This window comes from Cetorhinus maximus, chromosome 4 (assembly GCF_964194155.1).
Source record: "Cetorhinus maximus chromosome 4, sCetMax3.hap1.1, whole genome shotgun sequence".
NCBI lineage: Eukaryota > Metazoa > Chordata > Chondrichthyes > Lamniformes > Cetorhinidae > Cetorhinus > Cetorhinus maximus.
In genome coordinates this window covers 76,711,552-76,737,980 of record NC_135882.1, presented here as the reverse complement: position 1 = coordinate 76,737,980, position 26,429 = coordinate 76,711,552, and the positions used below count along the sequence as shown (strand labels likewise).

General features: G+C 40.8%; 1 protein-coding gene across 1 annotated transcript in view; it reads right to left on the bottom strand.

The window, feature by feature from the left end:
* Nucleotides 1-5,251: 5,251 nt before the first annotated feature.
* Nucleotides 5,252-26,429, bottom strand: part of prdm14 (PR domain containing 14) — a 33,468-nt gene continuing 12,290 nt past the window's right edge. The window contains exon 8 of the mRNA XM_078541230.1: nucleotides 5,252-5,463. Coding sequence (XP_078397356.1) covers nucleotides 5,252-5,463 — 212 coding nt within the window. The remainder of the gene's footprint in view (nucleotides 5,464-26,429) is intronic.

Here is a 26,429-nt window from a genome sequence, read left to right as displayed (position 1 = left end):
CTGCCCCTGATGTGCAAAGGGCAGCCCCTGAAGATAATAACCCCCTTCCTTCCTACCCTTTTAAATAGTTTTTAAAGCTTTAAAACTACCCACTCCTGCCCGACTGCCCATGCCAACTGTGTTATGGCGTGGGCAACATATCATCAGGATTAATTGTCTTGATAACAAGCTCATTTGACCCTTATTTATTTAAATATGGCAGGCGGGCTGCCGATTTTGGTGCCTGCCCACCCACTCTTCACCCCGTATTATGCGGGTGAGCTCAGGCATGGGTGGGAAGGTGGTGAGGTTGGCAACGAAAACACGCCTGGCCAGTGCACATAAAACCCGGCCGAGAGATTGTGTTTCCACTTGTGGAGAAGCAAAGCTTGAGCCATCAATGCAAGACAGTCACCAAGAAATCAAAACATGGATCTCAAAAGAAACTTTTTTACCCAGAGAGTGGTGAGAATGTGGAATCACAACCACATGGACTGGTTAAGGTGAACAGCATGGATTCATTGAAGGGGAGGCTAGAGAAACATGTGAGGGAGAAGGGAATAAAGAATTAAGCTGATAGAGCTTGATAAGGAATAGGAGGAAGCTAAACATTGCCATGGTTGGGTCAATTGGCCTGTTTCTGTGCTATTCTTTTCAATTCTATGTAACTTTCCTTATAAGTTATTGAATGAAAAACCATTAATGGGGAGTTTATGATCCCACACAGCTAAGAGCCTGGGCCCAGGAATCCCTGAATAGTTCCTCTACACCCTGACAGCTATTAGAGAATCAATGCAGGTAATATATCAGTTTCTGCTCAGCACTCCTATAAAATGAGATAGCATTGAAATAGGAACTGACAGGTAGCCATTTAGAGAAAGTCTGTGGGTCAAACACTTTGAGAAAAAATGTGTTTCCCAAGGGAGTACACCAGTGTTGTCAGCCTAAAGAAGAGAAATGAAGAGGAAAACAGACAAATGTATCCTTGTCCTCACACAAACACCAGTGATCTGGACTGTCATAATGTAGAATATAGCCATTCACATCTGTGCCTGCAATTGAATGTGACACCACATCTGCATTATGCCATGATTCATTTTCTGATTAGCTTGTGTAGAAATAAATATTTGAAAAAAAGCTGTCGTTCCTACACTTTCTGTTTAGTTCAGATTTTCACTTTTGTTTCATTTTACCCTTTATCATAGAAGCCTATTTATGTGAGAAACATAAGATGATTGTATAATGAAATAATGATAAATAACATTCACAAGAAAAGGAAAGAAGATACTGAACATTTGGCTGACTTGTTTGGGACTGGGGGTGGGGCGGCTGTAATTTGAAGGCTTAATGCAGTAATCTTGCTTTACAGGTTTCATTAGCAAACAACACTCGCAGTGCAGATCTCAGAGCCGAAAATGCTTTAACTTGTTTATTGAGCAGAAGAACCCTAATCAATATCTTTTAGCAGCACTATGTGTTACTGAGTTAGTTGGATCTTTTTCCTTTGGATATTAGACTCTGTGTAAAGAACTGCGTGAAAGGGTCTAAAAAACAAACTCAAGACATTTGGTGACATGATGGAACTCTCAAAGGAGAGCAGATGTCACCAGACCAATGTCCTTTGTCCTAACGCCAGCAAAACAACCTCACTGTTCCAGTCTATTGTCATGAAGTTTGTGCCTTGCATAGTTAATTTTCAATCTCTCTCCTTTATTCATCCAACTCATTATTGAACAGTCATTCACCAATACAAATATTACCTCCAATGAGTCAACGAAGGAACAATAATCAGCCACACAAGCAGTGGCTACTCAGGCAAATTGATATGAAATGCATTCTTTCTTAAAAACTCACTTACATGCTTGAAAATTATCTATTTGTTATACATGAGGTTTGAGTGTAATGGAACAAACAGTTGTGGGATCCCAGTGGACAGAACTCCTACTTGGTGTTCATGAATATTCGTACTTTAATTAGCAAATAGGTTTGTTCTGCTTTAATTGTAAGTGACTTTTACAACCATTCTCCTCATGGGGTAATACCAGAAACTTGGGGGGGAAAGAAACCAAGACTTCACAGCAGGGATGCATTTTATTCCATTCTTCCAGCCCTACCACACACAATACCTTAGAAACAATCTTTAAACAAATGTGTCCTTTTGTGAACTAGGGCACAGCATTAAGTAGGGAAAAAAATGCATATTCTAAAACAAACAGCACTTTAAATTAGCAGCTTCAATTTCAATTGTTTTGCAGATTAGTAACATTAACAGTAATATATTGCAAGGATTTTAATATCAAGTGTACAATATATTGCCAAACACATTGCAAGACAAATAGGAAACCTGTATGAAACATGGGAATATCTTAATTTTAGTTTTTGTGATACCACTAAGTGTTAAGCATTTTGTATTGTGTATTTTTGGATTGCCACAAAATAAACTTTATAAATGGAACAATATATGTACATCCACATAAAATACCACAAACCACAAAACTCCCAATGCTATAAATATTGAAGCTCACATTGTTATGGAAATATACGTGTAACACAACAACGAGACACTTACATACAACCTCTTGATTGCATTGTAAAACAGTTAAATTATCAGAACTACTACAGCCATTTAAAGACTTGAGGTAGTGTTACGGTTGCATTTTGCCCAAAGCCCAACACTAAAGCCTATTTGTTTAAAATAGATCTGTGGTTAAGGTATATAAATTAAAAAATCTCAAAGCTACAGCTTTTCCGTAATTCTGTGTGGTTACCACACTCTACCACACATTAGGGTCAGTGAAATTTTTGATTGTTATTTAAGGGTAAGTGTCCTCTATATTTTTACACAACATCTGTTCAATTGCAAGGTATAAACAGTTCCTTGGCAATGATCGCCTTTTTGGTTTCCTCTTATTGGGCCTCACTTCAGCACTATTACACACCACTGTCACAGAGACCAGAAACTCGACAGTGTGGCATTTTGAACAATAACTCACTATGTTAAGGTATCAGTACTACTAATAAGGTTTCAACAGTGCACAAATCAGCTCAATGCATGGCCAATTATGTAGTTCAATTTAAAAGCTATTTCAGGACAATATTTTGTGAATTGAAATTACTGAGTAATTGATGGATGAAGTGGAAGGGAGGGCCATTTTTGTCCATGATTTAAGGCATCTGATACAAGCAATTAACTAATAGTGTACTGTTAACATTGCAGTACAGTTCAACCAAATCTTAGGAGAAGGCAACAGTGGCTGAAAATTAAACTGTTGCTTGTTTTTACTGAATTGAAAAGTTACTTTAAAAAAAGCCGCACAGGAAAAGCACAATTTGAAGATCATATTTACTAACTTTTTGTAAAAGATGAAGTACTTTTATGAGTTACATTTAACTTAATAATTTGAACAAATTCAGAACAAATTGAATTTACCTATTTATAGGGGAAAGATCATTGCTACAAGGTGTGCTGCAAAAAAAGAGGGAATAATGATGCCACAGTAACTCAGATAATTTTGCGGCTTCTCAGTTGTAATTTAAAAGTTTCATACTCATTTCTGTGAGTATATTCGATGCATGCTGCAAGATTGTACCAAGCGAGTCATTCATGCCATTCTGAACCATAATTTCCAACTGTCCTGCATGCTACATGGCCCACTGCTTACCAATTCTGGCAATATGATCCTAACGTGTGTCAAGCAACTGGCAAAAGTAAGGGTAGAATTCAAACTTGTTATTGTCTAGGATGTTATACTCACATAACATTGTGTGCTACATGATCTGGAATGCAGTCCCCTGAGAAGACAATTACTTCCAAAAAGGAATTCAATATATACTTGAAAAGGAAAGTTCTGCAAGGCTATGAGGAAAAATTGGGAGTGGGACTAATTGGAGTTCTTTCAAAGAGCTGGCACAGGCATAAATGACTGAATGGCCTTCCCTGTGTAATAAGATGCTTTGATTCTGCATTTAACAACTTCATTTAAGAATTCTTCTCTCCATTAAATTAGAAGAACAGAGAATGGAATTTCGGATGAATGGGGTAAGCATTTGTTCCTGTTGGAATAAAAGACGAGCCCATAAAAGATTCTTCTAAAAAGATTCCGGAACTACAAGAGTATTTACTTGGATCAAAAATAATTCAATCAACCCCAAAGTAATTTTCTTGGCTGAAGTAAAGGAATTCTTCTGTGTGACTTAGTTGGCCAGTGGCCTAGCATGTTAATGATGTGTTCTGCATAGCATCCTGAGTTGATAGTAACATGTTGTTGGAAACATTTGTTAGCCAACATGCTATCTGTAATATAGTCAAATCAATATACACATCTGATCAAAACACAAAATTTCAAAGTACTCTTTCCATTCGGTCCTATTATACAGAAATCCTGGCCCAATCACATTTCTCAGTACACTGGTTCTATTTTTTCCCTTAATTCTCACCAATTCTCTTCCTTCCCCTCCATTTATCTCTCCTGAAGTTACTGACTCTCCCAAAAAGCAATTATTTGTTTGTGAGCATTGACTGAGGGTGCTGCAAAGCAACAGGATCATGGAAGAATCACAGCTGTTCTAACCTTGTACTCATTCAACATCCACATCTGCATATCCAGTTGTGTAAATTGCTGGATATCAGACATGACTGGTAACTTTGACTGGCTTTCACGTCCTAGGGGTGTTGAAGGCAATTGTCGTTGGTCTGCTGGGACTCAGTCTAAGATCAGCTAACTCAAATTGAGGATCGAATCAGGGACCTCACTAGCCCACATGGCTCACTGGATAAACTTACTGTGCAAGTGGGAGAACTAAACCAGTTACATCTTATTTTTAGGTTTTGCACAATATTTAGGAAAAAGATGCAAGCAAGAAATGGATCTTTATGATGTTGTATATTAATTAATATTGGTTGAGAAGACATTATTCAACTTATAATTAATAGGTTGCTTCAAATGTTACTACATGTTTACAAATAATCTCACTTCCTTAGTCTAACTGATTCCTTGTCATGTGTGCAATTCTCAGTATAGATTCAAACAGTGCAAATCTAAGCCACAGTGTGCATTTTGGGGATCAATATCTTGGCAAAATAAACTTGAAGGATCTATACTGTGAGAAGTGTGCAAAATCTTTAATAATTATATATAGTTTTTAAAACTGCCTCAACCCAATAATTTGCTAACCCTGTGGGCAGGAAAGGAACCACCTACACTTGTGTGGTAATTTAGCAAATACATTCTGCAAGTTTTTGTCAGTCTGTGGTAAGATTATCGATAGTTTGCTAATTCCAGGGTCTGTAGCCATCGTTGTGCAGTATGGTGACTCCTGTGGTAGCTCGGTAGGGGCTGCTTTCCTCTTTGTATGGATTCTGTGGGGCTGCCAATGACTCCTCACTTGAATTGTAAAGGTAATCTCCATCCACAGCGTCTGTCTGACTGGTCGGCATCTGATGCAATTCTTGGGTGGCATCAGCTTCTACCTGGAGCCTCTCGTCTGATTAGCAAGTGAATGTAGATGTTAGAAACAAAAAAAACCACATTTCCCAGAGAAAGTAAATCAACAATTTCAATCTGAGCGACTAGATCTGTTGTGGCCTAAGGAAGGAGTAGTTTCATGATACGAGACGCTTCAGGCACCATTTTTTTGAATTGCTGTAATTTCCAGAATTTGAGGCATAAATTGTTTCACTGTCTTTATTTCAATTTTGTCTGCTCCAATTTTGAAAACACTGACTCTTTCTGAAGTAGGGTTTCACATGTGCTAACACCTCTCACAAGTGACTATAAGACTATAAGACCATAAGACGCAGGAGCAGAAGTAGGCCATTCGGCCCATCGAATCTGCTCCGCCAATCAATGAGATGGCTGATCTGATAATCCTCAATTCCACTTTCCTGCCTTTTCCCCATAACCCTTGATTCCCTTACTAATTAAAAACCTGTCTATCTCAGCCTTGAATATACTTAACAACCCAGCCTCGACAGTCCTCTGCGGTAAAGAATTCCACAGATTCACTACCCTCTGAGAGAAGAAATTCCTCCTCATCTCTATCTTAAATGAGCGACCCCTTACTCTGAGATTATGCCCTCTGGTCCTAGACTCTCCCACAAGGGGAAATAACCTCTCAGCATCTACCCTGTTAAGTCCCCTAAGAATCTTATATGTTTCAATAAGGCCGCCTCTCATTCTTCTAAACTCCAATGAGTATAGGCCCAACCTGCTCAACCTCTCCTAGAAAATCCCACCATACCCAGGATCAACATAGTGAACCTTCTCTGGACTGCCTCCAATGCCAGTATATCTTTCTTTAGATAAGGGGACCAAAACTGTTCACAGTATTCTAGGTGTGGTCTAACTAGTGTCTTGTATAGTTTTAGCAAGGCTTCCCTATTTTTATACCCCATTCCCTTTGAAATAAAGGTCAACATTCCATTTGCCTTTCCTATTACCTGCTGAACTTGTATGCTAGCTTTTTGTGATTCATCCACGAGGACCCCCAAATCCCTCTGTGCTGCAGCTTTCTGCAGTCTTTCTCTACTTAAATAATATTCAGCTTCACTATTCTTCCTACCAATGTGCATAACCACACATTTTCCCCCATTATATTCCATCTGCCAAGTTTTTGCCCACTCACTTAACCTGTCTATATCCCTCTGTAGACTCTTTGTGTCATCCTCATCACTTGCCTTCCCACCTAATTTTGTGTCATCCACAAAACTTGGCGATAGTACATTTACTTCCCTCATCCAAGTCATTAATGTATATTATAAATAATTGTGGCCCCAGCACTGATTCGTAGGGCACTCCACTACTTACAGGTTGCCATCCTGAAAATGCCCCCCTTATCCCAAATCTCTGTCTTCTATTAGTCAACCCTCTATCCATGCTAATATACTACCCTCAACATCATGGGCTCTTATCTTATTAAGTAGCCTCATGTGCGGTACCTTATCGAACACCTTTTGGAAATCCAAATATATTACATCTACTGGTTCCCCTTCATCTATCCTGCTCGTTACCTCCTCAAGGAATTCTAGTAAATTTGTCAGGCATGATTTCCCCTTCATGAAGCCATTGTCACTCTGATTACATTATGTATTTCTAAATGCTCTGCTATTACATCTTTTATAATAGACTAACATTTTTCCAATGACAGGTGTTAAGCTAACTGGCCTATAGTTACCTGTTTTTTCTCCCTCCTTTTTGAATAAGAGTGTTACATTGGCAGTTTTCCAATCCTCTGGGACTTTTCCAGAATCTAAGGATTCTTGGAAGATTACTACCAGTGCACCCACTACCTCTGTAGCTACTTTCTTTAATATCCTCAATGCAACCCTTCAGGTCCAGGGAATTTATTGGCCTTTAGCCTCATTAGTTTCCCTAGTACTTTTTCTCTAGTGATAATTATTGTATTTATTTCTTCCCCCACTTTTGCCCCTTGATTATTTAGTATTTTTGGAATGCTATTAGTGTCTTCTGCTATGAAGGCTGTTGCAAAGTATTTATTCAACTCCTCTGCCATTTCCTGGTTCCCCATTATTACTTTCCCAGCCTCATTCTCTAAGAAGCCTATATCCAGTTTGGCCTCCCTCTTTTTTTATGGGGGGAATTCCCTCCCCATCGGGTGGGCAGTTCGGGAGCAGGTACAGTGCCAATTAAGGCCCGCCCAGTGTGATGCACACCCGGAAGCGCCCAGTGCTATCTGTGCGGCGGGGAGAGGAGGGAGAGTCGGGGCCTGCGCTCTTTCGCGCATGTGCGCAAAAGAGCGCAGACGTCTCCCTGAGGCACAGAGCTGCCTGAGGGAGATTAATTTAAGAATAAAAATTAAGAATAAAAATTAAGAATAAAAAGAATAAAACAAAAAAGAAAAAAATTACTCAGGCATGTACATGAGCTGGGATATGTTTATGTGTTTTAATAAAAATTTTTATTTAATTTATAAACTCTTCATGAAACCTCATCCCGCCTATGCTCTTTGCCTGCCCGCCAACCTTAATGTTGGACGGGCAGCCCAGACAATCAGTTTAATTGCGGTTATTAACGGCCTTTGACAGTTCAGCAGATGCACAGCCGACTCCGCTGCGCTCTCGCCGAACTGAAGATCGGAATGAAGCGCGGTGACATCAGGACACACACCCGACGTCATCCCGTGTCATTTTATGTATTGGTGTGCGGGGCCCCACACGCCGAACGGAAGATTCTGGCCTATATATTTAAAGAACCTCATTTTTATATTACTTGCTAGTTTACCCTCAAAGTTTATTTTCTTCCTCTATTATTTTTTGATCATCTTTTGTTGGTTTTTAAAACTTTCCAAATCCTCTGACTTACCACTAATCTTTGGTACATTGTGTGTTTTTTCTTTCAATTTGATACTATCCTTAACTTCTTTGGTCAACCATGGTTGGTTTATCCCCATCCTATAATCCTTCTTTCCCACTGGGATACGTCTTTATTGTGAGTCAGTTTATGGTAGCCTGAGTATTATGAAGCTATCTGACCACAAAGGATGTAACAGCCAAACCTAAATGTGTCTTCACTTGCGTACCTTGCAACAAAGATCACTGGATAAAATTCAGGAATGGATAGCTTTTCCCTAGCCTGTAGGAAATGAGCCCAATTATAACACCTCAATTAAGCTCAGTTAGCTTAGCACAAATATCTTGGGGGTAATTTTAATGCATCTCACTGGTTTTTCACTCTGCCCAATGAACTATCTCAGTGTCTCTGACCTTGTGCTCACTCAACATCCACATATGCACATCCTGCTGTGTAGATTGCCAGAAAGTGGGTTTTATGCCAGCATTCCTCTGAGGTTCTCGATGGGGAAATTAGGTTAAAATTGCCCTCCTGGTGTTACTGTTGTTGAATTTGCTGTGTAACTGAAGCTAGTGTGGCAGCCAACTTGTTCTCTTTACAGACAGACCCCTTGTTGATATTGCAGATATCCAATGCAATACTAAGCCACATTTAATGGAAGGTTTCAGGTTTGACTCCTGATTTGAACCAAGTTAACTGATCTTAACCCAGGTTGCAGGAGTGCCAAGTATTTACAGCACAGAAACAGGCCATTCAGCCCAACAGGCCCATGCCGGTGTTTAGCTCCACTCACCCTTATTCAATGAAACCCATCATATTCCTCTATTCCTTCCTCCATCATGCGGTTATCTAGCTTCCCCTCAATGTGTCTTTACTATTTACATCAACTATTTCTTGTGATAGCCAGTTCCACATACTAACCACTCTCTGGGTAAAAATGTTTCTCCTGAATTCTCTCAAGTGGCACTAGGTGAATTGCTCCTTTGATGAGCTAGTGCAGACATGATGGGCCTAATGGCTGCCTCCTGTGCTGTAACAATTCTGTGAATTAGTGACTATCTAACATTTATGGCTACCAGCTCTCATAAGTGGAAACATCTTCTAAAAATCTGCTCTATGAAACCCTTTCATAATCTTTAAAATGTCTGTTAAGTTTCAGTCTTCTCCTTTCTAGAGAAAGAGTCCCAGGCTGTTAAATCTTACCTAATAGGTACACTTATTCAGTTTTGGTGTCATCCTATTAAATCTTACACCTTCTACAGCACCCAAATTGTTCACAGTACTCCTGGTCCAACCCAGGTTGTATGCAGGTTTAACACAACTTCTCTGTTCTTCAATTATATCCTGATAGAAATGAACCCCGGTACTGTCTTTGCTTTTTTATGGCCTTATTAAGCTGATTAACTACTTATAGTGATTTGTGTACCCATTTAAACACTTATTTTCTGCAGAGTATATAGCCTCGTTTTCCTTCCTACCTAAATGGACCACCACATACTTCAGCTGAAGTTCATTTGCCAATTACACATTCATTCTGTAAGTTTATTAAAGTTTTCCTGTATTTTCTTTCTTTCCTACATTTTGTCACAGTTCTCTTCTGTATTAACTAAACTCCCAACTTGGTATCATCTGCAAATTCTGAACTTGTACTTGCAATACCTGAACCTAAATTGTTTGCAGAAATGGTGAACAGTCATGGTCCCAGCACAAAAACAGAATTACCTGGAAAAACTCAGCAGGTCTGGCAGCATCGGTGGAGAAGAAATCAGTTAACATTTCGAGTCTTCATGACCCTTCGGCAGAACTGAAGCATAGTTAGGAGAAAGGTGAAATATAAGCTAGTTTAAGGTGGGGGGGCGGGGGGAGAGAGAAGTTGAGGGTGTGGTGATTGTGGAGATGATCCTTGTGGTTTTTCATCACTCCCCACTCTTTACAGTCTGAGTAACTAGCTTTAACCCCTACTTTGTTTACAGTTTTATGGTCAGATTGCTATCCATTCCGCTATTTATCCTCTAACTTCACGCATTCTGACCTTAATCATGAGCCTGACAGGTGGCATCTTTCAAAGGCTTTTTGGAAATTTAAATATATTCCCATCCACTGCATGACCCTAAACTACCCCTTTCTCTTATTTCTTCAAAGTATTCAAATACTTTGGTCGAATCTGATCTTTCCTTTTATAATCCATGCTGACTATTCTTTATGATATTTTCAGTTTCTTACATCTTTGAATAAGTATTCTGTTATCTTTCCTATCACCAATGCTATACTCATTGGTCTATGGTTCCCTGGACTTATTCTTTCTCCCTATTTCAATTTGGGAATCACATTAGTAGGCTGCCAGTCTTCTCACGCTATTCTCTTTTCTTATCCCAGACTAGGGATTTTATCTTTTCTAAGTTTGATTAGTTCATCAATTATCTCCCCCTTTTCTATCTTAATTGTCTTTATATCTTTTTTGATCTCTTCTTCTAATGTCATGCCCCTATGTTAGTCTCCCTGGTAAATACTGAGGCAAAGTAATTCTTTAATATTACTGCTATTTCACTGTCATTGCCTGTGAGTTTATTATGCATATCCCTTAGTGGTCATATCTCTATCCTGATGTTTCTTTCATTATTTATGTATCTTTAGAATACTTTACTTTTTCTCATTATATTCCTTAAAAGTCTCCCTTTGCCTTCCTAATTGTTTTTTTGACTTATTTACTAACCTTTCTGTATTTCCTTTTGTCATCCTCTCCTTTCTTGTTTAGTATATGCCTTTTCTTTAGTTTCAATTTTTCCCTTCTTTCTTTCTTTATCCATGCTGTATCATTACTGGCTAGTCTGTTCTTGCTTTTTACTGGAATATATTTCTCCTGCACGCCGATGAACACAATTTCCTACTGCTGCTCTATTTCTCTCTTTGTCAGTAAAATTTTTGAGCCTCATTTTCCTAGTTCTATTCTCAGCTCCTTAAAATTAGTTTTTTTCAATTTATTACTTTGGTCTTAGCCTTACTTGGGTTCTTCTCAGTATCAAGCTTAAACATTATTTTGTTATCGCTGTTGCCTAGATGTTCCCCAGTGCTTACATCTTTTATCTGTTCTGGTACATTTCCTATTACTAAATCCAGCTGTGATCCCTCACATTGTTTATTTTAAAGTAAGTCCTGTACATATCCTGAAAATTTTATTCCTTATACACCTTTCACTACCTCATTCTGCCCATCTCCCAATCATTCAAATGTCCATCCAGATCTTTTGTGAAGTGTGGTCACTTGGCTGCCCAGTGATGGGTCTATCATCCATTAGGATGTCAATGCTGTTGGGAAAGCGAATAGGGAAAGGGTTAAAAATAACTTATTGCATCATTTAGGAAATGAACCATGAAACAGCTGAACAAAAAAGACTGGAGTAAAGTGGGAGGAGCTGTATGTTATCCAACATCTCAGTACCTTTGCAGAAATAACAGCTCGTGTTTACAATTCAGGAAGCAGAAGAGAAATAGTTGTAAAGAGAAAGTTAAAAAAGAACCAATCATATAAAAGCCTTTGTGCCACTTGTACACAGGAGGCCTTTGGATTTTATCCATGGTGTTCATCATATGCTGCTTGCAGACCACACCAGACCAAATAGCACAGTTGATGTAAGAGTTATTGACAGGGCAGGGATAGCCCAGATCAACAATTCAGCACTTCACTTCTGCAGTTACTCTTCAAATTTATTAAAAACCTCAAATATGTTCAGGATGGGGATGTGCAAAATGGTGTCAGTAATCTTAAACTAGCATCATCTCCACAAAACCACATTCTTACAACAGCTTTCTCTTACATTCAGTGTAACAACCCCGCATCATTTTACTTTTGTACCACCTTTACAGCCATCCTCCACAAAACATGTTTTTTTTGGGTCATGATTTATTTAATTGTTATAACTGTATTAACTTTTTAAATATAACTTTTATTCAAGTGACATCAACTAATGGAGCAGTAATATATAAGGCAAGAGCAACATTCTCCTATGGTGAGTCTCTGGAAATCAATGTGCACATATATATCTTGTAATTGATAATCAGATACATAATTGACACTTGAAATGTTTGCAGTTGCTTCACTATTCATCTTGGTCTTTTAGCACAATATTTAGCGTTGTTGGGGCAGACATTGAGACCTTGATATTCTGTGATAGACAGACAGGCTACAACTGGCCAATGACCCAACTGGGAGGTGGGGAAAGAACTGCACAGAGTCCCTGCTTCTGGCTGTTATCCAGTGAGCCCTGCTGGAAAGTGTACTTAGGTGGACTTTTAAGAAACAGCAGAATCAGGCTTTTTAAAATTCATTCATGGGATGTGGGCTTCGCTGGCTAGGCCAGCATTTATTGCCCACCCCAAATTGCCCTTGAGAAGCTGGTGGTAAGCTGCCTTCTTGAACCGCTGCAGTCCCTATGGTGTAGGTACACCCACAGTGCTGTTAGTAATATAACTTGATGACAGTCACTTCTCTAACTAAACTCACACTGGAAGAATTGTCACTTGGGCCAAGAATGACAGGGCTGTTAATCATGTGAAGTTGAACTCAAGCAAAAATCTGGAGAGAAAAAGCAATGGAAACAAAATTTAAAATGTAAATAACCTAAGCCTATTATTTCATCTTTAAAAGAAAGAACTTGAAATGATAAAGTGTCTTTCACATTCTCAGTATGTCCCAAAGTCTTTCACAGCAAATGAAGTGCTTTTGAAATGTAGTCAGTTTTGTAAGGTAGGGAATTTGTGCACAACAAGATCCCGGAATGGCCTAAATGACCAGTTAATCCATCTTATTGTTGTTGTTTGAGGGATAAATGACGCCAGAGAACTGGGATACGTCTTTGCACTACCTGCACTACTACCCCCGCCTTTACCTGAGAGAGAAAATGGGGCTTCATTACTGAATTGATGTGCTAGCATAGACCTTATCCACAAGCCTCTGGCATAGGACATTACTCACATCCTTCTGACACAGGAGGCAAGAATGTTACTGCTGAGTCAAGGTATCTCTTTCCCTGCCCCCTTCATGTAACAACAGCCACTAAATAAATGGTTTAGCAGTTCTGTCACTTCATTGTTCACAGACACCAAAGCCCCACTGCCACTGTCTCTCCGTGCTTTAGATTTATAATGGTATAGCAGAATTAGCTATTCATTAGCTCTTTTTGAATTTTTGAAATTTTAATCTTTAATAAGATGGCATCAAGCAGAGCTCCAGACATACATTGAAATGTACACGTAGCCCTCTGCTTTGCACCAATCAACAACAACATGAATCGGCAATATAACTATAACTACTGGCTTGCACCACTCTGAGAAATAGTCCCAATGTTTAACCTGGTACACCATATTGGCACATTATAATACATGCCATTTCAAAATGAGTTCGCTGCATATTGTATCAAAGGTTTACACAAACAATCTAACCTCTGCAGAATAACACTGGGTAGAGTATAACCTGCAGTCAAATTGACTCTTCTGAATTCAGTTGATGCAAAATTAGTTAAAAACTGATCTCAAACCAGATTCAGGCGACTTTGTTACTCTAAATAGCTTCAATCCACTTAGCTGAGCTATTTCAATCTTTTGAGTCCAAATTTGAAGCTGTACAGTGAACAGTGCCAAACTACAGTCAAATAATGACATTCAATAGAAATCAAAATAATAGCAAATTGGTTTATATCATAAACTGCATATTGTATATGAAATGATTGGAAAGGATAAACTTCCAGCCACAACTTTCCACCCATCCGACTGAAAGACAAAATATTAGATTAGAATTTTATTAAAAGGTTCCATGAGGGAACAAGTTAAAATCATTGTTGCTATTAACCTATCCCCATCAGATGGAAATGATCTGTGGGAGAGGTTAAAAGATCAGGCAACACTTGACTTGCCAGCCCTACATCGGTCTATTCCCACCAGGTGCCTTTTATCTTTGTCAACTTTTTCCAGTTGGCTGAAACTCCTGCTACAGGAAGTTGGGGGTCGGAGTCAATGATGGCATTCAGATACTGATGCAAATTTAACCCACATATATGGGAACCACCAGCAAAGCAGGCTCAAGGCTCAGATAAGGGCAATTTCAAAAATTTGTCCTCCTCTACCTCAGGCTTGACCCCGTAACCCAAACCCCCCCACCACCCCAACCTCAGGCTTCACTTTTTTCCCCACTTTCCAAGTATACCCCCTCTTTCTCCACATGCCAATCCCGCCCAGAATTAAAATGAACCCCAATCTGTAACTGAGCAGCGCAGAACAGAAGATTCCACATTGGATTCCTAGTTTGTACTAAATTAACTATTCTGAGTCAAGGCAGCAAATAAACCAGTGCTGTCTTCTTTCTACCAAGTAAGGAAAACTCAGACAGGGTTACTACTCCAGGTTGCTATCCAGTAGCTCCTGTTGCAAATGATTTATGTATGATCATCAGAAGAAGTCAGCCTCGGGTAGGCTGTGATGGCCCTCAGTCAAATACCAGAAAGTGCTCAGCAGCCAGGGCCTTGTGGGATTTTACTAGATTTTATTTCAGAAAAACAATGCCATTAAATATAACATATTGACACCAATGCAGGAAACAGAATCTGTTGATATTTTTTAGAGAACATTGCAGAGGTAGATACCAAAATCTATAATAGTCCCTTTTCTATTTAAAGAAATGCTGCTCATGCTTTTGATATGGGTGTTCCATGTTAGCATTAGCTTAGTTGGCCATAACAAATCCAAAGTGTAAAATCCAGATGAGAAAAATATACCATACAAGGGCCTAAACTTCTCAGTCCTGCTCTGCTGACAGGAGCAAAGTGGAAGACACTGGTGATTTTCTAGCCTTTCTGGAGTATCCAGAGTCAGGACATGGTGACTTCATTAGATGCCCTGCCACTGTGGTTGTAGAGGGGTAGAGGAAGAAAGGTGGTGCTGACATCTGTTCATGCAGCCACCAACACCACCAGCCAGAAAGACTTTTTAATATCTAGCCTCATTATAAGGGCAGTGAAAAGAAATAAAAATGGCACTATTTTAAAGTGAATCCAAACATGTTCCCTTTAACTTCTCTTTACTATATGCAGCTGGCTTTTTGTACTGTGCAGTCTTATTAAGATTAGTGTGTTCATGAACCTTAATGGGAACATTGGTTCTATGCAGCCTGTTTGTTCCCCACATTACATGCCCTGGATTGCCAATGCACAAGTCACTGGGTGTTGAAAGGCTGTGGAGGGAGGGGGGGCAAATTTTACACCATGGGAATTCCCTCCCCAGCTGTAGTAATTATAGTTTTGCTAAACGTAGGGCTGTAGCTTTAAGAATAGTAGTGTTATAAGATCACATGATCTGTGTAAACCAATGAGTTAGCAGTGCGGGGAACCTCTAGAGTGAGTTCTTCTTTAGTTACAGAGTTTGATGCCCATATGTAGCTGCTGCTGCTGTCCTGCAAATTAAGTTCAATGTTTCCACCAAGAAAAGTTGCCTGGAAAATCAACTCTATAACACCGGCCCTGCCCCCTCTGAGATCAGGAGTCATGTTTAAGGTAAACAGAAGTTCCACTTTGGCCAGTATCTGGGTGAATTGAATGAGGAAAAACTGGGTCCCACCAGAAATCCATTTTGGTTCAAAAGAATATCCTCAAAATTGGTGTACAATTGACAGACTTCAAATAAAGCTGGGAAAATCTGTCTCTGAAATATACAATCATAGACATTCTTGTCTGAAGAAATTTGTGGGAAAAATTATTTATTTTACTTGCCTGTAAAATCTTTGCATAGCCCGATTGTAGTGTTGAGAAATGCAGATCATGAAATCACAGATTCAATTCTTGCGCTGGGCTAAGTTAACTGATATTAACCAGCCAGCAATTGCTGTGTTACAAATCATTTGTCCTTGAGCTAAGAATAGCAAAAAACAGGCAGGAGACTCCCTGCTTTTAATGCTTATCCAGTGCTGGAAAGTGCGTGTGTGTGTGTGTATATAGATGTCAGTTGGATTGGACATGGCTCATCTGTAATGTTCTGCATAGCTAGATAGCTTGCCAACACTTAATGTGAAAGCTCCCAAATCAAGAAGAGCATCTTAAACAGGTTGCAGCATGACTGTGGCTGCTGCTGCATTTCACCATGAGGTCAGCAGGGTAACAGGAGCTGTGGACAAGGGAGTAGGGGAAGAGACCAATTGTCTGCAGATGCATTCATCCTGCTCATTGGAGGACTGAGTTTGATCGGCAGCTGCAGTGGAATGCAGAATAAGGAGATAATTTTCCATTGTGGAAGGGCGGGAGGGCAGTGTTATTCCAGGATGCTGTCAGGTGCTTCCAGTTCTATGGAATGCCGCTGGCTGCAGACATGTGGATTTTGCATAGGACATAGAATCACAGAATGGTTACAGGACAGGAGGAGACCATTCAGCCTGCAGTGTCCATGCTGGTTTTCTTTGCAAGGGTGACTCAGTTAGCAATGACCCTTCCCTTTCCCCATAGCCCTGCAGATTTTCTCTCTTCAGATGCTCATCTAATTACCTTTTGAAATCCACAATTCAATCTATCTCCACCTGAAAGGTAGTGCGTTCCAGATCCTAAGCATCTGATGTGTAAATAACATTATGCCACATCCCACCATTGGTTCTTTTGCCAATCACCTTAAATCAGTGTCCTCTGGTTCTCAATCCATCCACCAATAGAAACTGTTTCTCCTAATCTACTCTGTTTAGGCCTCTCATGATTTTGAATACCTCAATCAAAACTCCTCTCAGCCTTCTCTTCCCTAAGAGCAGCCCCAGCTTCTCCAACCTATCCACATAACTGAATCTGTCATCCCTGAAACCATTCTCTTAAATCTTTTCTGCACCCTCCCTAAAACTTTCATCCTTCCTAGAGCATGGTGCCAAGAATTGGACACAATATTCCAGTTGAGGCTGATCAGTGTTTTATAAAGGTTCATCAAAACTTCCTCGCTTTCATACTCTATGGCCCAGTTTTTCGCTACCAGGGCAGGTAGCTCAAGTCGGGAAATTTCTCAATTTGCCAGACCCCGCCAACTTGCCAGAACCCACTCTAGGAAGGAATGTGAAGGTTTTAGAGAGGGTGCAGAAAAGATTTAAGAGAATGGTTTCAGGGATGACAGATTCAGTTATGTAGATAGGTTGGAGAAGCTGGGGCTGCGCTTAGGGAAGAGAAGGTTGAGAGATTTGATAGAGATATTCAAAATCATGAGAGGTCTAAACAGAGCAGATAGGGAGAAACCCTGTCACACAATTTTAACTCTGGAGACGCAGGTGTGGGATACAGTCAGGCCCGCAGATCCCAGAAGCAGATCCTAGAGTGCATCTACTATACAGAGTAAAGATTTGTGCACTTTCCAGTCTGGCCAGGTAAGTCAATTTAAATTTTAGCTAATCTCTGCCAACTATGTCAATCTTCATAGGTGGCAGAAATTTTAAAAATCAGCAAGTCTTCCACCTTTTGGCATTGAGGAGTTGTACGTTTATTACATATTTCCATGCATAGATGTCTGCACCATCGGAGTGAGGGGTGAGGCTTTCTAGAAAGGGCAAAGCTGCCTCCAGATTCAGTGAGACCGCCCTTGGTGCCCTCGCCATGCAGTACATGATAAAAATGACCAGCTCATACCGGGCACTGGGAAGTGGAGGAGGCCCAGGCAGACTTGTGCTGCTTGGGAGGAGGTAGCCGGCGAAGTCAACAGTGTTGACGTGGTGAGGAGGACTTGTGCCCAGTGCCACAAAAGGCTGGATGATGTTGTAAGGTCAGTTGCAAGTAGCTAAATCTCTGCCTTTATACCCTTGGGCGGCATAAGTTGGTCTGCGTCTCTGCTGAGGGGTTCTGGGTTCCTCCTGAACCTCGGGGTCAGGCACTGCTCTGTCCCCTTCCTGAGAAACCACAGCATCCTGAGCTTCCCCGTGTTCCCTTCTTCATCTCACCCTTCTCCTCCTCCTTGTCCTAATCCTTCTCTCCTCTTCACTGGAGGATGTGTCTCCAGCTGAGACAACAATCCCCAACTATCTTAGACACTTTTCACCCCTCACCCCTGGGTGACTGATAGGAAAATATTCCATCAAAAGAGCCCTCCTGAGCCAAAGGCGAGTCCTCCTCATGAAAAATATCCAAAAGGTTCCTCTGCCAGTCACATGAGAGTCCCTAAACTCATTGGAGTTTGAAGTGCAAAGCTGAGACTCTGGTCTCAGCTGCACTTTTAAAACCCACCTGAACAAGCTTGCCCTTAAAAACAGATTCCCCACCTGTCCCAAACTTCACCCTGAAGGCATATTATTGCCTTCTGACCGTGTTATTGCAGAGGTGGGCAGTTAAGTAGCTGAATTGCCTTTTAAATTGATATCTAAATAACGTGGCTGGGTTCCCGACTTTTTGATCTGCCCACGTGCCGTATTATTGAAAATCGGCGTGATGACGTCATAAACGGCGCCTGGCATCAAGCCCCATAATACACAGCACAAAGCGGGAAATACTCCTGATCTCAGAACTTCTTATTCAGCCCAATGCTTTTATTGCTCTGAGCTCTCAGCCTAGCATTGATTTTTCCTCAGCAGTTCCACACTTGCCATCATTTGTACATAAATAATGAGTGACGTTATTAGTGCATACTGGGTTAATGGGCATGGAAGGGGCATGAGTTGACAAGGAGTGTGTGAGGGGGCATGGGGAGTGCTGGCTCATAAGTTGGCATCGAGTTGGCATGAAGGCTATGAGGGGCCATAGGGAATGGCTGAGGGACATGGGTAAGACCTTTTGAACTTACCTATCAAAAGGTTCCTGAATCTAAATATGGTTTAGGACCCCTCTGAGGGCCGTGAACCGTGAGCCATGGAGAAATTGGTCCAACTCCGTGAAAATTGCTAGGGGAGGTGGGGGGGGTTGCTAGAAGATGCCTACCCCACAATTCAGCCAGCCAGTTCGGGAGTGCATGGTGTGGGCTCGCTAGCCGCCCCCTTTTCTCACACTGGCAAACATTTCCACTATCAGGAATGAAGGTGGGAATCCCAGAATCGGGTCCTGCCTGCCATTTTTAAATGACCTCCAGTGTCATCACAACTTTTGCAAAAATCTGACCCTATGCCTATATTTAGAAAGCGTAGCATTTCATGTGTTTTTGTAACCACTTTTTTAAAACGATTCTTCACTGATTTGTATACATGTACCTCCAGGGTCTCTGTTCCTGCACCCTTTCAGAATTGCATCCTTTATTTTATATTGTCTCTCCCAGTTCTTCTGATCAGAATGTAATGCTTTACAATTCTCTGCATTAAATTTATCTGCACTCATTCCACCAACCTGTCTCTGTCCTCTTGAAGTCTATCACTAACCTCCTCACAGTTCACAATATTTCCAAGGGCAGAATTTTGCCCTTGGCGGGGATGGTCGGGAAGCCGACAGCCGCCTGCAATTGGCACCGCAACGCAATTTTACTCAGGCGGGCCTTCATGGAGCGCGAGCGGCAGCACTCACTGCTGCCTGTGTGAGCAGGGGGAGGAGGGCGAGCAGGCCTAGCGCGAACTTCGCGCATGTGCTCAAAAGAGCGCTTCAATCTCCGAGGCAGCTCTGTGCCTCAGGGAGATGAAGCGCTGTTTAAAAAAAAATGAAGAAAATAAAAATGTCATAAAACATGTCCGCTCATATGACTCTTTCACATGAGCAGGGACATGTTTTTAATTCAAGTGTGAAATTTTTATTTTAGTTTTATTTGCTTTAGGAAAGCTCATCCCGCCCATGGATGAGGTTTCCTAAAAAGTGCAAAGGCCATTTGGCATTTTTGCCTGCCCACCAAACGTAAGGTTGAACGGGCAGCGTAAATTTGAATTTAATTACCTTTTTAATGGACTGAATGGGCCTTTTAATTATTGGCCGGCGTGCCGCTCGGCAAGCAAAATATAGTGGGACTACATGATGACGTCGGGACGCTCACCCAACATCATCACACGTCATCTTACGCTCAGCCAGGTCGGGCGCGTGCCCGCCCACCAAGCTCAATATTCTGCCCCAAGTTTTGTCTCACCTTTGTAAATGTTGGCATTGTGTCCTGTACACCCAAGTCCAGGTTGTTAATAAAGATCAAGAAAAGCAGTGATTCTAATACCAACCCCTGGGGAATCCTTCTGTATGCTCTCCTGTTCGCCACTGCTCTATATTTCCTGTTACTCACCCAGCTTTGTATTAATGCTACCACTGTCCCTTTTATTCCATGGGCTTCAACCCTGCTGACAAGCCTGATATATGGCATTTTATTAAATGCCTTTTGGAATTCCACATACACTATCTCAAATGCAATACCCTCACTAACCCCCTGTGTTACCTCATTAAAAAACTCAACCAAACTAGTTAAAAACAATTTGCCTTTAACAAACCTGTGCTGGCTTTCTCTGATGAACACACATTTCCCAAATTACTGTTAATTTTGTCCCGGATTATCATTTCTAAAAGCTTTCCCACCACTGGGTTAAACTGGCTGGTCTATAGTAGCTTGATTTATCCTTCCATCCTTTTCTGAACAAGGCTATAACATTTGCAATTTTCCAGTTCCTCTGACAGTTCCCACTCATCCTGATCTCCATACACCAAGTGAACAGGGACCCACTTTGCCTATTGTGTCGCAACCTACAGACAGAACAACTGCAGCCTCTTCCAACCACGTGCACATCGAGTCAGTTCTATGTACTTGCACAAATCCAATGTAATGTAAACTGATGCAGCAGCTCGATTGGATGGGAGGAAAGAAGAGAAGATGGGGAGAGTCTACCACTAAATTAACCAAACAAAAGCAGTGAGAAACATAGGCTGTCGGGAGTGGAGATGGAACAAAAATATGTTGCACACAGGCTCAGAAACACAATGAAGATGTGAAGATGGCAACTCCTGTGAGATGAGCATTAATTAAAAACAACAATGGTTTTCCAATTAGATACCAATTTTTCCAATGAATGCTTGAGAATAATGCCACCATAGAAGTTTGTCCTGGAGTATTTCATTCAGGTGCCACCTTCTTGTCCTATCTCTATTGTACTTCCAGAACTGCAGCTGCCCTAATTACAGGTTCCCAGGCCAGAAACACAAGTTGAATGGCAGTGTGAAAGGGGAGGGGATAACAGTAACAAGTGTACTTAGAAAGGTGGGTGTGAATCTGCAGAGATTTCAACGACACAATACCATGAATATATTGAAAATATGGAGGAGGAAGTGGAAAAAGCTGGTGTATACAGGAACATTCAATAATTGTAAAACAGGAGAGGTTTTTAAAAAAATTGTGACAGGAAAGTTAATGAAACTATGTTAGGATGTAAAATATATCTTTACAAGTAGGCTTTGGTTATGCTACATTAGTATTTAGTTTCGTCCTTCAAGTCAGCTTGTGTTTAAAGTTTAAGATTATCAGTAGTTTCCAATTTGCAGAACCAGATATACATTTACAAAAGTGACTTGTTTGTAGTTCATGGGGGTGATCTGTCTAGAACATCACCTCCACTTTCATCTACAAACAGAAGGGGAAGAGGAAGGAAATCATAAATTGGAGGCCCATTTCACTGCTTAACATGGGCTAAAAAATTCTGTCCAAGGTCAATGCCTATTGGATCAAGTCTGCTCTGGAGTCAGTGATCCACCCTGATCACAGCAGGAAGATTTCAGATAACACAACTCAGGGACACGATTGCTTACTTATAAGACAGGAGGATGGACATCTGTTTCATCAGCTTAGACCAGGAGAAGGCCTTTGTCATAATATCGCACACTGACGTAATGGATGTGCTCTTCAAAATAGGATTTGGGGAGGGAATCTGCAATTCAATCCAACTGCTCTACACAAATATCTGTAGTGCAGTTTCAAGCAATACGTAAGAATCAGAAAGCATTCCAATCAAATCTGGAGTCAGGCAAGGCTGTCCTCTCTCCTCTGGAGTTGTTTGTGTGCTGCACCGAACCTTTTGTTGAATCCATAAGGGAAGATGTGAGGATGAAAGGAGTAATAATCACAAGCAATGGAGGCACACAGCTCAAAACATCTCTGCACATGGATAACATTGCTGTCTTCTACTTGGATCCTGTCGGCTCACAGACTGAGGACTATCTGTGATCAGTTTGAACTGGCTTTGGAAGCCAAAATAGAATCAAGGCAAGAGCAAAGCCATATTATTTGGGAACTGGGCCAATGGGTCCTTTGTCCCATTCACTTGAAAGTGTTGATAGAGGCCAGGGCATATGCCAAACCCAGTCATCATGTGCAAGGTGTTCTTGATTTTATTGTGGGTGGCACAGATCTGGCCCATAGCCTGTTCCTGCACCGTGGTGGTCAACCTTTCACTTTATGTAGAGATCAAAAATGGACCGTGTCCACAGGAACATGCTTCTGGGATCTGCGGGCTTGACTGTATCCCACACCTGCGTCTCCAGAGTTAAAAATTGTGTGACAGGGTTTCTCCCTATCTTCTCTGTGTAGACCTCTCATGATTTTGAATACCTCTATCAAATCTCTCAAGCTTCTCTTCCCTAACAGCAGCCCCAGCTTCTCAAACCTATCCACATAACTGAATCTGTCATCCCTGAAACCATTCTCTTAAATTTTTTCTGCACCCTCTCTAAAACCTTCACATTCCTTCCTAGAGTGGGTTCTGGCAAATTGGCGGGGTCTGGCAAATTGATGAGGTTTCCTGGAAAACACGAAGGCCGCTAGGGTTCTTCGCCTGCCTTCCAACCTCAAGGTTGGACAGGCAGCATTGTTAATAAGGTAAACTGCTGCCTTAATGGCCTTAATAGGCCATTGACAGTTCAGTGTGCGCGCAGCCACCTCCTGCGCGTGCCTGCCGAATGCAATATCAAAATGACGCGCGATGTCATCTCGCGTCATTTTACGCATCGGTGTGTCAGGCATGCCCCCACATGCTGGCAGCAATATTCTGCCCTTGGAGATTAGGATTACTGAGTAAATGCTAATCAATTTACTCGTACTTAATCTGTAATTTTAAAAGGTCTTCAGCTTTTGTGGGCATCAAGGTGAGGAATGATAGTGCTGGGAAATGCACTACTGAACAAGAATTCAAAAACAAAAATGAAGCACTTATAAAGCAGTAAAGCATCCCAAGGTGCTTTGCAAAGGAACATTATTAAACAAAATTTAACACTGAGCCATTCATGGTTAACTAGAAAGTTAAGGATAGTTTCAAACTTAAAGAAAAAGCATGTAATTGTGCAAAGATAGGTAGAAGGCCAGAAGATTGGACAGGATATAAGCAACAGCAAAGAATGACTAAAAGACGAATAAGGAGGGAATAATTAGAGTATGAGAGAAAACTGGCCAGAAATATAAAAACAGAGTGAGTTTTTATAAATATTTTAATAAGAAAAGAGTGCTCACAAAGTGAGCATTGATCCTATAGAAAGTGAGTCTGGAGAATTGATAATGGAAAACAAGGGGATGGAAGATGAATTGAACAGTTTACATCAGTTTTCACTAGAGAGGATACAAGTAGCATCCCAGAAGCAGCTATAAATCAGCAAATAGAAGTGGGGAAGGAAGTCAGGAAAATTACAGTCACCAGAGAAGTGGTACTGAGTAAATTGTTGGGGCTACGGGCTGACAAGTGACCAAGTCCTGTTGGACTTCATCCTAGGGTCTTAAAAGAAGTGTCTAGTGAGATAGTTGATGCATTGGTTTTAATTTTCTAAAACTCCCTAGATTTGGGGAAGGTCCCATTAGATTGGAAGATAGCAAATGTAACTCCATTATTCAAAAAGGGAGGGAGACAGTAAGTGGGAAACTACAGGCCAGGTAGCTTAACATTTGTCGGAAGGAAAATGATAGAAGCTATCATTAAAGAAGTTATAGCAGGGTACTTGGATAAGCTCAAGGTCATCAGGCAGAGTCAACATGGTTTTGTGAAAGGGAAATCGTGTTTAACCAACTTATTGGATATCTTTGAGGAAGTAACATGTGCTGTGGATAAAGGGGAACCAGTGGATGTACGTAGATTTCCAGAAGGCATTTGATAAAGTGCCACATCAAAGGTTATTGCAGAAAATAAAGACTCATGGTTTGGGGGTAACATATTAGCATGGATAGAAGATTGGCTAGCTAACAGGAAGCAGAGAGTAGGCATAAATGAGTCTTTTTCAGGTTGGCAAGATGTTAGGAGTAGCGTGCCACAGGGATCAGTTCTGGGACCTCAACTGTTTACAATTTATATAAATAACTTGGATGAAGGAATTGATAGGATGGTTGCCAAATTTGCTGATGACACAAAGATAGGTAGGAAAATAAGTTGCAAAGAGGACATAAGGAGGCTACAAGCAGATATAATTAGGTTAAGTGAGTGGGCAAAGATCTGGCAGATGGAGTATAATGTGGGAAAATGTGAAATTGTCCATTTTGGCAGGAAGAATAAAAAAGAAGCATATTATCTAAATAGTGAGAGATTGCAGAGCTCTGAGGTGAGTGATCTGGTTGTCCTAGTGCATGAATCACAAAAGACTAGTATGCAAATACAGCAAGTAATTAGAAAAGCTAATAGAATGTTATATTTTATTGCAAGGGTAACTGAATACAAAAGTAGGGAGGTTATGCTTCAGTTGCACAGGCACTAGCGAGACCACATTTGGAGTACTGTGTACAGTATTGGTCATCTTATTTAAGGAAGGATGTAAATGCTTTGGAAGCAGTTCAGAGAATACATGGAATGGCCAGGTTGTCTTTTGAGGAAGGGTTGGACAGACTAGGCTTGTATCCACTGGAGTTTAGAAGAGTAAGAGGCGACTTGATTGAAACATATAAGATCCTGAAGGATCTTGACAGGGCGGATGTAAAGATGATGTTTCTTCTTGTGGAAGAATCTAGAACTAGATGTCACTGTTTAAAAACAAGGGGTCGCCCATTTAAAGCAGAGATGAGGTGAATTTTTTTCATTCAGAGGGTCATGAGTCTTTGGAACTCTCTTCCTGAAAAGGTGGTGGAAGCAGAGTCTTTGAATATTTTTAAGGTGGGGTATATAGATTCTTGGTAAGCAAGGGGGTGATAGGTTATTGGGGGTAGGTGGGATGCAGATTTCTGGTTACTATCAGATCAGCCATGATCTTATTAAAAGGTGGAGCAGGGTCGAGCGGCTGAATGGCTTACTGCTGCTCCTTGTTCATATGTTCATATATATTAGTACAGATGACCAAAAGCTTAGTCAAAGAGATAGGTTTTAAGGAGCACCTTTAAGAAGACGAGAGATATAAAAACGTGCAGAGGGTTAGAGAGGGAATTCAAGAGCTTACAGCATGGGCAGTTGAAAGCACGGCTGCCAATGATGGAGCTATACAAACCGGAGATGCACAATGGACCAGAATTGAAGGCGCACCAAGATCTAAGGGATTAGACTGTAGGGCTAGAGGCACTCGGTGATTTCAGGTATTCTGTCAGCATCAAGCAATCCCAGGAGCAGTATAGCACAATGAGATGCGGAGTAAAGTTCCCGGTGCTTTGTTAAATCCCAATCACAAAAGATAACCTTCCATTAAAAATGTAATATTTTCCATAACATTCTCACTTTGATATTGTTAATTTAATTGAACATTGAGGACAGTTCATTTCATTAGAAACTGGATTAAGACTGACTAAGCTCATTCCATTTGTGCTCTTTCATCAGATCACTCTGTGCTGAATTTAAACCCAGGTCCCCAAAGGAAAAGTCCAATATCCAAAATGTCAGTGCCCTGTCTACCTACGGTGAATTACTTAGGATAAATTAAAGATTATTTGTTATTATTAGTACCACAATCTTAATGAAAAGCTAAATTCTACAAACCAAAGAACAAAGATAAGTACAGCACAGGAACAGGCCCTTCGGCCCTCCAAGCCTGCGCCGATCATATTGCCCGTCAACTAAAACATTTTGCACTTCCAGGGTCCGATTCCCTCTATTCCCATCCTATTCATGTATTTGTCAAGCTGCCTCTTAAACACCACTATCGTACCTGCTTCCACCACCTCCTCTGGCAGCGAATTCCAGACACACTACCCTCTGCGTAAAAAACTTGCTCCGCACATCTCCTCTATAGTTTTCTCCTCTCACCTTAAATCTATGTCCCCTAGTAATTGACTCTTCCACCCTGGGAAAAAGCTTCTGACTATCTACTCTTTC